Consider the following 17,787-nt stretch of genomic DNA (forward strand, 5'->3'; position numbering starts at 1 on the left):
TAAAAGTTTTTATAATCTAAAATATGCTCTATTTGCCAGTACTCTCTTACGCCTTCGAAGGTATATGTTCCAATCGTTAGATCTACGTGTTGTTCTACTTGCATATAATTTGTCACTTTCATTTATTTCGTTTTACTAGTATTAACCTGTAGTTTCATTCCTTTTGCTGTTGCTTTTAACGAGTGGACCAGGTCCGCCTTTCTTACTATTAATAATTGTTGCTCTTGTTGTTATTCCAGATTCACTGATATAGTCATGTGTAACACTGTGTGATATGACACTTTTGTGCTGATACTTTACGGTGCGTCATGTGTATTGACACCGCGACAATAAAGTGTCATGACACAGTAACAGTGTCGTAACACCCCGAGTGTTTCCGGCCCGAGCAATGCAATTCACCACAATAGTGCTATTTAATACACGATACAACAAAAAGAGACAGAACACGAAAGTTGTGGCTTAAAGTTTTCGAATCTCACCGAAACGACAGTGTCTTTCAACTGCGTTGACTATTTTGTATTTTACCTGGTTGCCACGTTTTATATATTTTTACAGTGTCTACAGATAATTTTAAATCTTAAAAAATAAATTTGAATATATTTCTGTTTATGCAGATAAAATAATTAATAAAGAAAAAACTGTATTATAAAAAAAAACAAATAAATAAAATTTCAAATCTAGGTCCAAACAACAAAACCAAAAACAAAAAATTTTAAATTAAAATTGTTATTAAATTATGTTTAAATATTGTTTAAATTTGTTATAGTTTAAATAATAATAGTTAACTTAAAAATCAGTGGAGAGATATTAAACGCTAAAGAAAGAATAAAGATACCTACATAAAAAAACCTAAATCTAGGTTAACGCAACAAAACAAACAATTTAAAGTAAAAAAATATACACCTACTTATTCGTTATTGTTTAAGTTATCACTTAAAAAAATCACTTGAGAGATTTTATCCGTCTTTAATCTCTCTCGCTTTTCGTTGACTATCTGTCCGGCTTTAGAAAATATCCTTTCACAGGGGACAGATGTAGCCATAATACAAAGCCTAGTCTTCATAATTTGGTATAATTTTGGGTAAATGTGCTTCCTTTGGTGCCACCACAATAGAGGATCCTGGGATATACCGGAGCTATCTTTTCTCGCTAAAATGCTTGCTTGGTTGTTGGTGCTGTTGAACTTTCTTGTCAAAATCTTTTCATAAATTTAGAAGTAGACCTTCCTTATACGGTATATTTTGAATTGGTTGTTCAATATTTTCCTCTTCGTTTTCTTTTTGTGTGGGTAATTTTGTGTTGGCTACCTTGCCGTACAAATTCTCTACTGCTTTGCGATATTGTCTTTCGTCTATGAAACCAATTTTTTTAAATATGGGGTCCAAGATTGTTGCTTCAGCTATTAAAGTATGTTCCTCTATATCTGAAAATCTTTGTTTTAGTTCAAATTGCAGATTTTTTACCATATTTTGAACCTGAGGCATCATTGTATTTATGTCAAATGAATTCATGTGTTTCGTAATTTGTTTGTAATAAAATATTATTGACGAAGCACTAACTTTTTGCTCGGAACTTATGGCAGTTGTAACTAAATTAAAAATTTCCAGAACTTTAATGGACTGTTCAGCAATAGTCCAGTTTTCGTTTTGTAAAGGCCCAACAGATTCTGTAGCTGAACTATTTAAAACTGCCAATGTTGATATGATTGCATTTTTCATCTGTAAAATTCTCTTAATCATATCAAATGTGAAATTCCATCGCGTAACTACATCATTTTTTAACTTTAGTGATGGTATATCCATTCGCCAAATCTCGGACTGCTGTCAAAAAACTGACAACGTCGCAATATATCTAACTAGTTCATCAATCAAACATCAACAAACACATTTTGAGTTTTTAACCTGTCTGATCTATTATCCCTTTGTGTGCTTTGTTCTCAAAAAGGTTTTATTTGTGAAAAGATCAACTCTCGGTCAGTCTCGCACAGCTATTAAGTAAATGCAAAACAGATGTTACAGCTTAGGGAAGGTTTCAAACTTTCACGTAGTGTCAATGGCTTACTGTGTTATATGACACAATAGTGTTGACACACTGAGTTGATACAATAAACTGCGCCAGTGTTGCTGTATCAACACCTAAAAATTTAGTGTGTTACCCATCTTTACACTGATAGTTTTTTCTAGAGCAATGTTTAATAGAATGCATTCTGCACTTTAATCTTACACTTGACTGCTGAGATGGTTGCTTTCACCAAGTTTAAGTGTACTGGATATTGAATTCTACCGTGGCTTTGTATATTTTGATTTCTTTCTACACTATCATAAACACATCCAAACTCTACAAATAGATGGTGAGTATCAATTCCAAACTCATATGTTTTTCCCAAATCTAGTCTTCGAAGGAATATTTGATGGATCGTTGGGTTTTTTTATGAAATCCACATTGGTACTTGCCTATTATGTTTTCACAATATCCCGATAGTCGATCGTAAAGAATATAGGCCAATATTTTGTAGGTCACGTTTAGTGGAGTAATTCCTTTGTAGTTGTCACAGATTGTTTGATCTCCGTTCTTGTGAATAGGTACAATTATGCCTACATTCAATTCTTCTGGTAGTTTTAGCTGCTTCCAAATCAGTTATATCATCCTACATATAGAATACGTCAGATTTTTGCGCCATGTTTTAAAAGCTCAGAAGGAATGAAATTTGCTCCAAGAGTTTTGTGTTCTTTCAATTTTTTTATTACTTTGAAGACTTCTTCCTCTATTGGAATGTCGTCTTCAATGTCTTCGAGCTGTATTTCTGCTTCTTGCAACCCTATCTCACTCTTGTCACCATTATAACGAGCCATCGAAAAAATCGTAGTAGGTTGTGGATTTAAATTTAAATACTTATCAGTGACACTTGAAATCAAATAAATGTCAGTGCATGCATTTATGTTATGATCGTTATCAATATAAATGTTGTTTATAGACAGATTCTATTCAAATTTTGAATAAAAAATGGTAAACAATAAGTTAGGATACCTTGCTAAAATCCATCCATACAATAAAATTTGTATTCCACAGACTACTCTAATTAGGTTTTTTTTTTCGATGGTCCCATTCTGTCTAGATGCCGTGGTTTTTTATCATTCGGGCCGCAATTATTTAGAAAAGAATTTATTTGCGAAAACAGTAATTACATCCGAAGTAGTTCCATGTTAAAAAAGGTGTGGTTCAGGGTATAATTTAGCGTTATTAATTTGGCGAACAGAAATGTGACATTTTTCACTTCCTGATAGCTATATGTATTTTCTGACTTGCAGAACTATACCGATATGTCATTTATTTTTGTTAAATATTAATTTAGACTTCTTGATTGATTGATTTACGACTTAAATAAATGAGAATGACAATATGGTAAACAATTAGATTTCTATTTGAAATTTTTTGTTTTTATCTAGAAGCCTGCTTAGATAAAAATCTCTTCCAAGTAGTTTGTGTATAGAATATGTTTTTATTTATAAATTGTACGTTGGAATAATAAAAAAGATTTGCAGGTTAAATTAGAAATATGACGACTATGAAATCAGTAGAATTTACAGGAAACGGTCATAATTTCAAAAAGATTAGATACCTTTGTACAATTTGTAGAATCTCTTATATCACTCTCTATTAATAATTTAACTGAGAATATAATTTCAGAAATAGGAATAAATATTCAACATATTTAAAGTAATGGAAAAGAATTTAACGATGTTCACAAATCAAAAGAATTAAATTGTGGTGTTGATGTAATTGAAGCGGAGCTTGAACAGAGAAAGAATTTTAATCATATTTTCCGTAAAAATTTATCGATTGCTAAATATCTGTTAAAGAGGAGGTATTGTAATCTTAAAAAAATTCAGCTGATTTTAGTCCCAATTTTTTTTTGTAAAAAGCATAACTGCTCAAGGCAGGGCCGGATCTAGAGTTTTGAGCGCCTCGGACAAAAAACAATTTTTAACTGCCGGGAAATCCAATCTTAACTGTCTTTTCTATATCTATATTTACTATTTGGAGAATAAGAAACCAGTTTACGAAAGGTTTTAGATGAATCGATATGTCGTGGAATGCAATTTTATATTCCTCATGTCTGTACATCCATCGTTTGCTTGTTTTGAAAATTGTAGAAGGCACAGATTTAGGCAAAAACCTGAATTTTTGTTTCGAACACCTAGAAATCTTGAGATTTCTACTTCTTGTTGTATTATTAGATGACACCGTGTGCGTCTGTATGAAGTTATTTTGTTATTACTTCCTTTGGCGGAAAATATTTGATTTCACGTTCAGGGTTTCTACCCAGTCGCTCTGATAAGTCCCGCTAGGACGAAATACGCATAAGCGAATTGTAGAGGTACTATACGTGAAATCAAATCATAACTGTCTTTTCTATATCTTTATTTACTCGTATTTTGAGTATAAGGAACCAGTTCACGAAAGGTTCTTGTGTAAATGAACCAATATCTCGTGGCATGCAATTTTAGATTCCCTATGTCGGTTCTTTCATCGTCTGCTTTTTAAAATAGTGCATTATTTGAAACTATAAAAAATACATAATACTGACCCACATCTATATCTTAGAGCTCTCTGATGCTTATTGCGGTGAATCACTCTGCATTATTCTTGTGTATTATCAAAGTTTGTTGTATGACTTGGTTTTCGTTACAATTTTCTTTTTCCATCTGGTAACTTTCATAAACAGTAGGTCGTTTTTCTTTTTCTCTATGTGTCCCAGCCATCTCAGTCACTGAACTTTAATAAATCTAACCATATCTTCTCCCTTCATTATGTCTCTTCTTTTATGGTTCATTCTTCTTCCCACTTCTCCGTTTTCCATTCTTATCGGGCCCATAATTCTTCTGAAGATTTTCCTTTCGAATATTCTTAATTTTTATTCATCTTTATCTTCGAGGTACATTGTTTCAGCTGCGTATGATATTAGATATTATTAAAATCTAATACTTCCACTTTTTGATATTTTTGTATTATTTTCATCATACATAAATTATTTCAACGAATTATGATTTTTAAATAAAATAATATTGACAGCGACAGTAGATGCTAATTACCACTGTTATACTTCGAAAACTCTGTGAATGCTGTGAAATGCCAATGGATATAAGACGAAAAAATTTGGCATCAGACTTTTAGTTAGATTGTACGAGAAAAAGTCAAGTAAAATATCCAAAATACACCAGCTGTTCTTAGCACACTTAACAGAAAAATATTGGATAAAAAAGAAAACTCTAAATATAGTAGATTTCTATTCAAAAATGACAATATATAATAAACAACTATATAAATATGACATAAACCCAAATTACAATATTGACTTTAACACTCTGGAACAAGTTCAGGTATACTTCTTAAGGGACTACAGCAATTTACCTTTATCTTTAAGGAAATTAATGTTTATATCTGACAGTTTACAATTGTTCAAATATTGTTATATGCTATATACAGATGCATCCAAAAGTATCGAAGGTGTGGGATGTGCATACTGGGATAACAATAATAAAAACAGTAAAAGGTTTAAACTCAATTCCATCATGAGCATATACACAGCTGAATTAATAGCGATAGTGGAAGCACTAAAATATTTATCTAATATAAATCATTCAAAGTTTATAATTTATAGTGACAGCAAAAGTTCTTTAAGTAAAATTAGTGTCATAAATCCTAAATCAAAATAAATTACATTGAATTATACATAATAAATAAAATTAAAGAACTTCAGCAACAAGACAAAACTGTTAAGTTAGCATGGATTAAAAGCCACTGTGGAATAACTGAAAATGAAATAGTAGATGAATTGGCAAAAACGCGGTGACACAAGGAGTATTAACTCATTATCTTTGTATGTCTAGAGATATAGAATCAAACATATGCAAAGAGCTTAAGAAAAAATGGAAAGAAAGGTACATTAATGAGAATATAAATACAGGAAACCATTACAGAGCAATCAGAAACCATATTACGGATAAATCTTGGTTTTCTAAAATTGAGTCGACAAAGGATATGACAAGAACTATATGCAGAATGAGATTTAACCACTGTCTAACACCATCATATATGTTTAAAATGAATCTAGCTGATAGTCCACAATGTACTTGTGGTCAGATGTGTAATCTACAATATAAAATTTTGGACTGTTCTCTTATATCTAATAAGGTTTTATATAGATTATTGTATAAACATGTTTTAGATATTAAATTGTAATTGTAAATATAGAGTAAGTATTTCTTTGTTTAAATAAAATACCCAAACGGGTATCAACAGTTGTTATCAACAGGTCCTCGAAGACACTTGGTCTCAGGACCAAGTAACCGATGTAGAGCCATACGTTGCCATGTTACCAATTCCAACGGTAACTTAAACATCCTATTTAGTAGTATATAATGTTTTAATAGTATATAATGTAACATATTTGTAAATTTATAACATTTAAATGGTTTTCACCCATATATTTTAGTGGCTCATAGCATGTGCACTTTGTTACACTGATGATGGATTTTACATTCCGAAAACGTTTTTTATTTCTTTGTTATTTGTTAGAATATAAAAAAATAATAATAAAAAAAGAAAAATAAAAAAAATAAATAAAAAAAAATAAAATAAAAAAAATATAAGAAATAAATAATAAATAAAAAAAATAAAAATAAAAAGAGGGAAAAAATGAAGAACTTGGACAGTCCACAGTAAAGTAGCTATTGAATTAAGTAGATAGATGCAGAAGAGTTTGCTGTGGAACTCTAAGGACCTCATCACCTATTTTATATATAAATAACTAAAAAGCACCTAATAAAAAAAACTAGCAACAAATTACAAAAAAAAAAAACTATATTGCAGATCAATACTAGTAACAGATTTAGGATAAGATTGTATACGAAACAATGACTAATGAAAAAATGAGTAAAAATTGTAAGATTGGCGAATGGATTAAGTATCCGCAGTCATATAAACACAAACAAACAACAAAAAAACTTCAAAAACTCAAAAATGGCGTTTAAGGCGTATGACAGGCGCGCCAGTCAGGCAAATTTTTTCCAAATAAACTTTTTAGAGATTAAAAAGCATTGTTCTGCATCAATCTTGTGTGATAAAAGCTATAAAAATTCTTAAGTTTCATTATTTTTATTAGTAAATTTTTGTTTTTGTCGATTAATCTATTTTTTGTTGAGTTATTATAAATTTTGACTGTACAAATAGTTTTCTTATAAACTTCTAATAAATAATATTACAATAATTATTTATTCAATCAATGTCTCATAAAAATGAACAATTTTAATTTATAATATCTAAAAAAATTGATTGATTGTAAAAAAAAATATTTATGTTTATTTTTATATCGGCGCCCCGTGCAGTCGTCCGGCTTGCCCGTACCTTTATCTCTGGCCCTGGCTCAAGGTTCCAGTGGACTAAAAGGTTACCTACACTTCCGAATTTAAATGCAGATTATTTAACCTGGATAGAATTTAAAGACATCTTTGAAGTTTTGATTCATAGCACTAAAACTCTTTCAGATATTCAGAAATACCATTATTTAAGATCATGTTTAACAAATGGAACATAAAGTATCATTGAAAATTTAGATTTATCTCTACAAAAATATTACTGTTTTCATGCATAAAAAATTCTATTTTTTTACATAAAAAAATTAATGTTAAGATGTAATGTTAAGAATTAACTGTAGATTTAACGAACTTTCATCAATTATTGATTGTTTAGTGTTTAGATCTGTCACAGATAACAGATAAGAATTTACCTGGACGCACCTTTGATATTTTTGGAACATATGATCTAATTTGGTATTGGCTGATGATTCATTTAATATTGTTGATAATATTGATATTTCTAATAAATGCCTAGTCTATTCTGGGATGTTATTTAAGATAGTCAGATTAAACTTAAAACATTAAGCTATGCCACAAACTACAGTATTTGGCTATCTTATGACACGAAAGATTTTAAATCCTTCACAAAAAGTTAAATGCCATTTCTCAGTGCAATCGTCTGAAAATGAATTACAAAGATTTAGTCTCTTGTAGAACTAAAAAGTGTAACTTTAGACTCTGAAGAAGAAATTTTATGCAAAGGGTATTTTAGAAAAACGTTTCTAGAACTTATAAGGACAATTTATAGTAATGTTTCTTTGGAATAAAGCTCCTTCAGATTTAGGTGATTCTAAACATATGGCGATTAAAAGATTATTAAATCTCGAGAAAGGGTTTAAAGTATAAAATGGATTATATCGATTTTATGATTGACTATAAGGATTTAGGTTTTAAAACCTTGGATAATTCAGATTCAATCACATGATGGGGTGAGTAAAAGTGAAAGTGTAATGACTAGAGTTGTATTTGATAGGTCTGCACTATCCAGTAATAGAAAATCGGTAATGGACATTCACTATGCTGGTCCAGCGATACATAATGATATGGAAATTTTATTGGGGTTTAAGGAGCATAAATTCGCACTGGTTTTATATGTTAGTAAAATGTATATAATGGTTAGTTTACATTCAAATGACAGGTTGATGCCAAATATTGTATGGAGAAAAAATCCATCTCATCCAATTTTAACATACAAGTTAAACAGTAACATGGTTTTTTTCAGAAGTCAGTTGTTGTTATAACCGCTAGTACTGTAGCCAATTGTGGTATATGAGGTTATTCATCTTATTATAAAGAATATTCATGAGTAAGATCAAGTGAATAGAGCAAACAGAGCCGCAGTTTGCCTGAATGAAACAATATGGAGAAATAAAAATATCGGGAAAGAAATATTAGGCACAACTTAAAAAAACAGTCATCAGACCAATAATGACATACGCGGCAGAAACACGACCTGACATAGAAGACAAAAAGGATGTTAGAAACCGCAGAGATGAAAACACTTGATGGTAAATGAAAGGAATAGATGAAAAAATTGATGGTAAAACACTATGGTAGAGAGCTAGAATACAGATATACGACGTAGATGCAAGGTGGAGAACATCAAGCGCTGGGTAAGAAATAGAAGAGTAGAATGGAACGATCACATAAGCCGAATGACAACAAACAGAGTAGTAAAGACGGCACCTCAATATGAAGACGATCAGTAGGAAGACCACAAATGTCCCACCAAGATCGATACACTTTTGCATACGTTAAAACCAATTGGTAAAACAGTTATTCCAGTCTTCAGTTGACACCTGCAAAAACGCTGTTTTAAAGGCATCGATGGCTTCTTCTGGCGACTGGAATCGCTGACAACACATTGAATTCTTGATCTTTGGGAACGTGAAGAAGTCGTTGGTACTTAGGTTGGGGCTATACGATGGATGATTTAACAATTCGATGTTTTTAAGCTCCAAAAATTATATTGTCTTTTAGGCAGTGTGAGGACTTGCATTGTTCTGATGTAGGATAATTCGCCTGTCTGAGTTTCGCGATAACTTCTGGTAAACAAACGGTTATATACTAATCAGAAGTCACCGTTCTTCGATCTTCTAAAGCAATTGTTACCACATGATTAAATTTTGACACAAAAGTTGCGACCATTTTCTTTAATACACTTCAAGGACGTATCATTTTTGTTGGATTTTCCTCATCGTGAAACACCCACACAGCGGATTCGCCTTTATATTCCGGTTCGAGAGGTAAATCCAAGATTCATCGCCACTAACAATACTACAAACGTTTTTTTTAAAGCCTCTTTTGTTGATCCATTCCAATGTTTTTCGACACCAATTGACTCAAACAACTTTTTGCTCTTCTGTGAGAAAATGAGTGATCTAACAGAAAACCAACTTCGTAACACCCAGTTCTTCATGTAGGATCTTTGAAATCTTCGATCTGGATCGAGGTCCTTAAAATGCCCAAAGATGCCTCTATCTCCCGGTATGTTACATGGCGCTTATCCTTAATTAGCTGACGAATCGCATTAATGTCTTGCTGTGTGACGGCTGTTTTGGGTGGTCCTGGCCTGCATTCGTTGCTGAGACTGGAGCGACCACGTTGAAATTCGAAATACCAGCGGGAAATAGTTGACTGGTGTGATGCTTTATTCCCAAATATAGAAACCATTTCAGCCAGATGTTGTTGGGATAATCCTCTCCGAAAATTGTAAAACATTATTGCTCGAAAATGTTCTCGGCTAAGATCCATGTTTCGACCAACTTGGTAATTTCAAAAAGTCACTGTATTTATACCACTTATTGTATCGCAATGAAACTCTCGATTTATGTCAACAAACGATTGAGGTTACATTTGTGTCGGAAAATTTAAAAACTAAAAAGACAAACCTCGTATTAAGAGTGAAAACATACTATTCTACTTAGTAAAAATCTTTTTTTTTCACTCATTAGCCTGCAAATTTATAACATGCTGGATCACAACTTGTTAGCTAGTGTTCTTTAACAATTTTGGATTATTGCAGGAATGTACCTAACAAAATTATTAGTTAAAAATCAAATGTAATGTTCAAAACTAACGTGGATAAAACCATTAATGGGAAACTTAACTGTGCAATGGGTTGTTAGTTCAACACCATTTTCAATTACAGAGGTGAATTACGCTGGCCTTTTAAAACATATAAATGGGAGGGGTTTAATTAGTTCTTTAAGTATTGAAGCCGTTTTAGCTGACCTTCACAGATTTTACTGCAGACATAAAAATCATCAAATATTTACTCAGAGAATCGCTCTAACTTTGTAGGGGCAAAGAGGGAATTAAAACAGCTGTCCGATTATTTACAACAGATTAATGATCAAATCTTGTACAAAATATGAAATTTTGAGACTCATAATACAGGAAAAGATTCAAGGAAGATCTGTGGGTAAAAGGCAGAATTCTTGGTTGAAAAATATATGTGATTGGTATTGTTACGTAAAAATATGAGTCATATTTAAAAAGCCTGTAAACATGTTTTTTTATTCACTAATATGTTGTAGATTGTACGGGAGAATTCTACCAGCTGGCAGAAAGAAAACCGGTCAGACGATGACCTTCTAGTATAAATCAGAGGGGTTCTCCTGAATTCTAGGCCAGTTGTGGTTTCATATATAATAATGGATTTTTCATTGAAGGAGTTAGTTAATTCTGAAGACCCGCGGCCGCGATTTTAATTGTTACGCTCGCCTTTAAATAAATTATGTATTTTTAGTGATAAATAAATTAATATAAGTTATCGTGCTTTTTAATAAATTAAAATAAGAACCTTTTAATAAAGACATTATAAATTGAATAAAGACAACAGTTAAATAAATATCATTTCAGTATCAATGCAGATCGATTGACTTATTTAGAGCAGCAAGTTGAAAAATAAAAATAGTCGTTATGATTGCCAACCTCCGTAGGTAGACGACACTCTAAGAAGAACGTAAAAAGTATACAATTTCATTTATATTGTCATTAAAAGTACTGTTTTACCTCATAAATTCTTAACATTTTGTGCAGATTGGAACTACATTAAATTCTTAAACATTTTATGTAATTTCATCTGATCTAAATGATTGTTACTATCCAACTAAAACGAAATTAAAAATCTTTAACATAAATGTAAAAGCTGTATTACTATATTTCTGTGAAACGTGGAAGATATCAGTACCCACAATACACGAATTTCAAGTTTTAATGAATTTTGAAAAATCATTTTGTATATTTTGGCCTAATCAAATCTCAAATGAAAATTTATGGAACCAAGCCAACCAAACCTCAACCTAAAAAGATTTCTGAAAGTTAAAAGGGAAAAAGTGACAAGAAAAATAGAAATCTCGCAATTGAAGAAGCCTGAAAGGAAAAATGAAAAAGTACCAAGGTTGAGAAAGAAATAGAAACGATAGAGAACTTATTACAGACAGACGTTAAAGTAACATGGACTGCTCTACAAACGAAAATAACAAAGATACAAGAAGCAGACATCGGGTTCAAAAAAAACAACAGGAAACAAAAATGGATAACGCAAGTGATCATGGACCTCATAGATGTAAGAGTAAACCATAAAACAAACCCAATAGAATACAAGCAAATCTGGAAAATTAGGAAATATTCGACACTTTAATGTATAAAAAAATGAAAGAATTGACAGGTAGACACAGAAAGAGACAAGCTACAATATTGAGAAATAATAATCAACGAAATAATTATAGGTACAGAAGACAAGCTGGAGAAAGGGAAAGATTACATTCAGACGTTTTTTGAAGATAGACGTTCTCCACCATCAACAGATTATCGAATAAATAAAAAAGGTCCAGAAATAACCAAAGAAGAAGTTATGCATACAGTAAAAGCTCAGAAAAACAGAAAAGCACCGGTCCAGACAATATCAATGTCGAAGTACTTAAATTAATTGCAGACAACTAAAGCAAAAGCCTTGACTTGATAACAGCCATATTCAATAAGATATTTACTTAACACAGGTAAACTATCATCAGACGCTACAGTTAAAATTCGTAACATTACCAAAAAAAAATCTATTCCTCACAATCTGATGATTATCAAATATTAAGTTTGACGTCTAATGTCCTTAAAACTTTTCTCAGAATCATCCATACACTTAAATGTGCCCCTAATCATTTTTGCCTTAAATGTGTTAACACGAAGATACAGAGATGTGAATGTAGATGTATATGAATGTTTAATTGGTTATCGAAAAGCATTTGACTGTGTTAACCATCAAAATATGATCGAAATTCTGAAAACAACTGGAATTAATTAACAATACTTGCGAATTATCGCAGAACTATAATATTGGCACCAAACGGTAACAATTGAAAATCCTGACTTAAAATCAAAGCACTAAAGAACAATTCACTGTAAACACATAGTGTGGAACCCACTTATGGAATAAAATTGTCTATGCCCTTGTTTTAAAAAATTATAAAAAACGCTGAGGTCCATCAACTTTTAAATATAAATGTGCGCTTTTTAAAAATAAATTTAAATGTGCAGGGTGATCCACACAAGTAAAGTATAGTCTATAATCTTTATTTTTAATAGAACACCCTGTATCTTTTTATAAGCTACTTAACAATCTTATCTCAACAAACTATATCATGTAAGGTCTATTATAAATAATACAGGGTGAAATTTTGAAATTATACAGTGTGTCAATTTTGAAACTTACAATGGTCTATATCTCACGAACAAAAGCTGATATCGAAAAATGCTTAAAACCGTTTCTAGGATAGTAAGGGGGAACTAAAACGACCCCCCGTTAACCCCCTAGGCCCCACTCAACAAAACCAAAAAAGTTTAAATTGCAAACCCCTACTTGTGATACATCATTGAAAAGACTATAAAAAATGCTATCCAATGGTATAAATAATAATTATACAGGGTGAAGCAATAATTGTGAAACTTTGGCTTAAATAGAAAATTTAATGAGGTTTTTGTTGAACTACAAATTTGTTAAAAATGTCAATTAACTAAATCCTTAAAGTGGGTTCCATTGTATTGTAACCAATAATACAGCCTACTTTCAAATTCTGCACGAACTTTGGCAAATGTTGTTCTAGTAATAACGCGACATGCTTGCGTAATTCTTTCTCGCAATTTCTCAAGTGACGCAGGTTAAGTTTTATAAACAACTGACTTGAGGTAACCCCATAGAAAAAAGTCAGGTGGCGGTAAATCTGGTGACCCCGGTGGCCACTTAATAGGACCTCTCCCTCCAATCCATTTTTTCGGATAATTAGTATCCAACCAGTGCTTAACTGGAGCTGCATAGTGAGGAGGTGCTCCATCTTGTTGGAAGTGCAGCAAATCTTCGTCTAGAGCTAGGTTGCCTTGAGTGTCCCTTTGGTTTTCTAATTCATGCACAATAAAAGGTTCGATGGTGTTTTCCAGCATATCGAAATAAATGTCCTCTGAATCGATGCGGGTTCGTATTACTCCAGTACCGATAGTTTTGTTTATTTACATTACCATTCAGCATAAAAGTACATTCATAAGTAAAATAAATATTTTTTAACAGTCTCGATTCAACGCGAATTATTTCAGTCATGAGTTCACAAAACTCAATTCGTCGGTCTGGATCATCATCGGCTAGTTCTTGAAGAATTTGTTTTGTACGGGTGAAATTTATGTAATTTCAACACCTTTCTAACAGACTGATGTGAAAGTCCTGTCATTGCGGATACTTGACGTGTTGATGCAGTAGGCTTTATTGCAAAATTTCCAGGGACTTCAATTTGGGATGCTTCATTCAGTAATCTTGAGCCAACCCTTTTTTATTTTGCACTGATCCCGTTTCTCTACACTTTTCAATTAAATCGCGGACGTACACGTGATTTACATTTTTATTCGGATGCGTTTCATAAAATATTTGAGCTGTTTGTAAATAACACTGGTTGTGGGAGGCAAATATGAAAATGATCTTCACGCGTTGAGGTATACAGTAAACAATCGTGACAACTACAGCTGAATGACAGTAGCGATCGTACAAATGATGAAAACTAATGACATTTAAAATTCTCAAATAAACCAAAAATTATTGAATGTGATAGAACCCAAAAGACAGATGTTTTCAATTTGTTTTGCAACAACGGCAAATTAAGTTTTTCTTTAACAAAAAAATATTCCGACTGGCACTTATCATTAAAAATAATAGTCCGGTAGATAGCCTTACAAATACAAAAGTCATAGTAAGCCGGCTGATATTAACACCCTGTATAATTATTAAACAATAATTATACAGGGTCATCAACAGAATTAACAAAAACCTCAATAAATTTTCCATTTAAGCCAAAGTTTCACAATTATTGCTTCACCTTGTATAATTATTATTTATACCGTTGGATATAATTTTTTATAGTCTTTTCAATGATGTATCACAAGTAGGGATTTGCAATTTAATCTTTTTTTATTGTGGTGGGTGGGGCCTAGGGGTTTGATGAGGCAAGTTTTCTTTCATGTCATTTTAGTTCCCCCTCACTATCCTAGAAACAGTTTCAAGCATTTTTCGATATCAGCTTTTGTTCGTGAGATACAGTCCATTGTAAGTTTTAAAATTGAGACACTGTATATACACTTATGGAATAAAATTGTTTGTGTCCATATTTTAGAAAATTATAAAAAACGCTGTGACATGTTAACTTTTAAATTCAAATATGCTTTTTTTAAACATACATTTAAATGTAGAGAGTTATTCATGTAAGTCTAGCATAGTCCATCATCTTATTTTTTATGCCTGTACATTTTTATGTTTTAGAAGCTGCTTAACAACCTCATCTCAAAAAAGGCTAAATAAGGCTAAGTACATACTCTTTGAAGATGACACTACAGTGGCATTTTGAGCTGATAATATTGAAGATGTGCTGGAGGGTTCTATGGTGGCACAGCATATGAGTGAGCAATGGTTTGCTGCAAATGGGTTGGTTCTGAATAACAATAAAACTAAACAAGTGATTTTCACAATGGGAGATGTGGTTGATATGAATGCTGGAGTCAGCAAGATTGAATTTTTAGTTCTTTTGGACCCAAAATTACACATATTAATAACTTATACAAAAAGCTAAATAAAAATCTCTTTATTTTGAGAAATCTTCCAAAATGCGACTCACTGGAGACTATATGTACTACACATCACTCGATATTCCACTCACATCTTTCATACTCTATCCTTGTCTATCATGCAGCTAACACTCACAAGGCATTTGGTCTGTAGAGAAAGGCAGTGAGGGTCCTTGGTGGTTTGGGGTTTATAGAAGCCTGCCGTTAAGATTATGAAAGATTGGGAATTCTTACTGTACAAGCACTGTACATTCTAGAAAACCTTTGATTTATGAAGAGGAATACCAATTCTTATAGAAGTCACGAAGATCAGCAAGGTTACAATACTAGGCATAAATAGAATATGATACCAGCATATTGGCGTTTGAAAAGGTGTCAAAATGGACCAGGGTATTTGACAATAAAATGCTTTTAATGTTCTGCCTGAAAATATAAGAAACTTGTATTAAAATAAATTTGAAAATAAAATTAAAAAAATATTAAGAAAAAATTCCTTTGATTCAATACAGGAATATTTACAAGATAATTTTAATTTTAATTGAGGTTTTGTAAATATTTGATGTGTGTAAGATTTTGTATTTTTAACATGAACAAACAGTATTGAGTAATAGAGCCTTCATGATATAGTTTACTGAGATCAGGTTGTAAAGCAGCTTTTAAAAATATACAGGGTGTTCAGCATGTAAATTTACGTTTAAAAAGTGCATATTTATATTTAAAAGTTAAAGGGTCTCAGCATTTTTATAGTCTATATATTTAAAATCTATAATATGATTATAATCATTTGAATTCCTCACATGTTTTTATTTAAACTGTACTGAATATAGTAACAGAATGCACTATTTCATGATGATGTAACAATGATAAACCAATGGTTAAATTTTCAATTTATTCAATAATTAGACGAATTTTGAATGAAATTCTCTAAATTATATTTAACCCAACTTACCAACTATCATCTATATTTAACCCAATTTTAACAACAAAGGAAATGTAAAACCACTGAAGTATAAATGTAATGGAAAATTGCAGTTAAGAGAGTCCTTGATACCATTTTAAGTTGTGCTCTAATTTTTAATTTTAGACTGTTACTATCACCTCTTTGTATTTGTAAATAAGGTCCTTTGTAACCATTACATTATACAGTCCATTCTTTCAAGGTGCCAGAGGTTTGTGTTTAAAAATGGAGACAGACAGACATATCATCAATAACTTAACACTCATTAACATTGAACTAAAAATACAAAAAATTATCTGTTTCATTAGAGAGAAAAAATCAAATGCCCAGCAGTAAAGCTAATGTAGGGACTATTGACCTACGTGTGAGGTACTAATTAATGCCTAACAGCCTGTCTAATAACAGACAGTTTAAACACATAGCCTAATAACCTGCCTAATAATAAACATATAGAGAAATTATAAAACTGGACAGCAATGAACTAAAGTTGAAGAAAAGAAGTTTTCAAAAACTATTTTATCAATAGAAGAAAATGAAAGAAGACGAAAAGTACTCAAAAGTCAAAGTACTGGTCTTTTAAACCATTTAGCTTCATATATTTAATACTTTCTCTTCATTTAAAATATGTTTTCATTTGTGTTAACTATTAATGCTTGTTTGTATATCTTCTAGTGTGATATAATGGGCAATAAAATTAACATTAGAGTGTAACTACTTAATTTAACATAATTAAGTAACTTAAATATTTCACACATGGATATCATTTCTAAATTTAGTACCAATCTCTTATATAAAAATTTTGGATATATAACTATTAATATATTTGGATATAACGAAATGAATTTCATCAAGAAGGAATCTCTGATATTGAAGGACTTAAGGTTAATACTTTAATAATAGATAAATAATAGATATGTAAATGCAATACAATACAAAACATTTTGCAAAACAATACAGATGAGACTTAAATTTATTTTTACATGATTTTAAGAAAATGTAAGTATTGGATACTAAGCTTATAATTAAGTATGATTATATTCAATTCGGAATTTTTAATATCGAAGTGAAATAATACTTACTACAAGAGAAAAATTCATCAATAGGAGTAACAGTTTCAATAGAAAGATCAGATATACTGTTAGGTCTAGGTTTAGATGATATTAGTACAAATAAAGCAAATGACTTATTGTATTCAACTAAAGCCAAAATGCGGTTTTCGTTTGGCCAAATTTCCTCCAATGTGTAAACATTTAGATGAATCTGTATGACTATTAAGAAAAATACAATCATGAAATACTGTTGCTGTTTCTT

The 17,787-nt window shown here is 31.3% G+C and overlaps 1 protein-coding gene across 3 annotated transcripts in view; it reads right to left on the reverse strand.

Moving 5' to 3' along the window:
- The window catches only part of Ocrl (Oculocerebrorenal syndrome of Lowe), a 120,723-nt gene that overhangs the window by 102,547 nt on the left and 389 nt on the right, over nucleotides 1-17,787 (reverse strand). The window contains exon 2 of one of the 3 annotated variants that reach the window (XM_072523107.1): nucleotides 17,556-17,736. The exons of 1 other annotated variant lie outside the window; for it this stretch is intronic. In XM_072523107.1, the coding sequence (XP_072379208.1) occupies nucleotides 17,556-17,736 (181 nt within the window). Of the gene's footprint in view, nucleotides 1-16,467; nucleotides 16,493-17,555; nucleotides 17,737-17,787 lie in introns of those variants that run through there. One more of the 3 variants, XM_072523108.1, reaches the window with a different exon arrangement.

This window comes from Diabrotica undecimpunctata, chromosome 2 (genome assembly GCF_040954645.1).
Source record: "Diabrotica undecimpunctata isolate CICGRU chromosome 2, icDiaUnde3, whole genome shotgun sequence".
Taxonomy (NCBI): domain Eukaryota; kingdom Metazoa; phylum Arthropoda; class Insecta; order Coleoptera; family Chrysomelidae; genus Diabrotica; species Diabrotica undecimpunctata.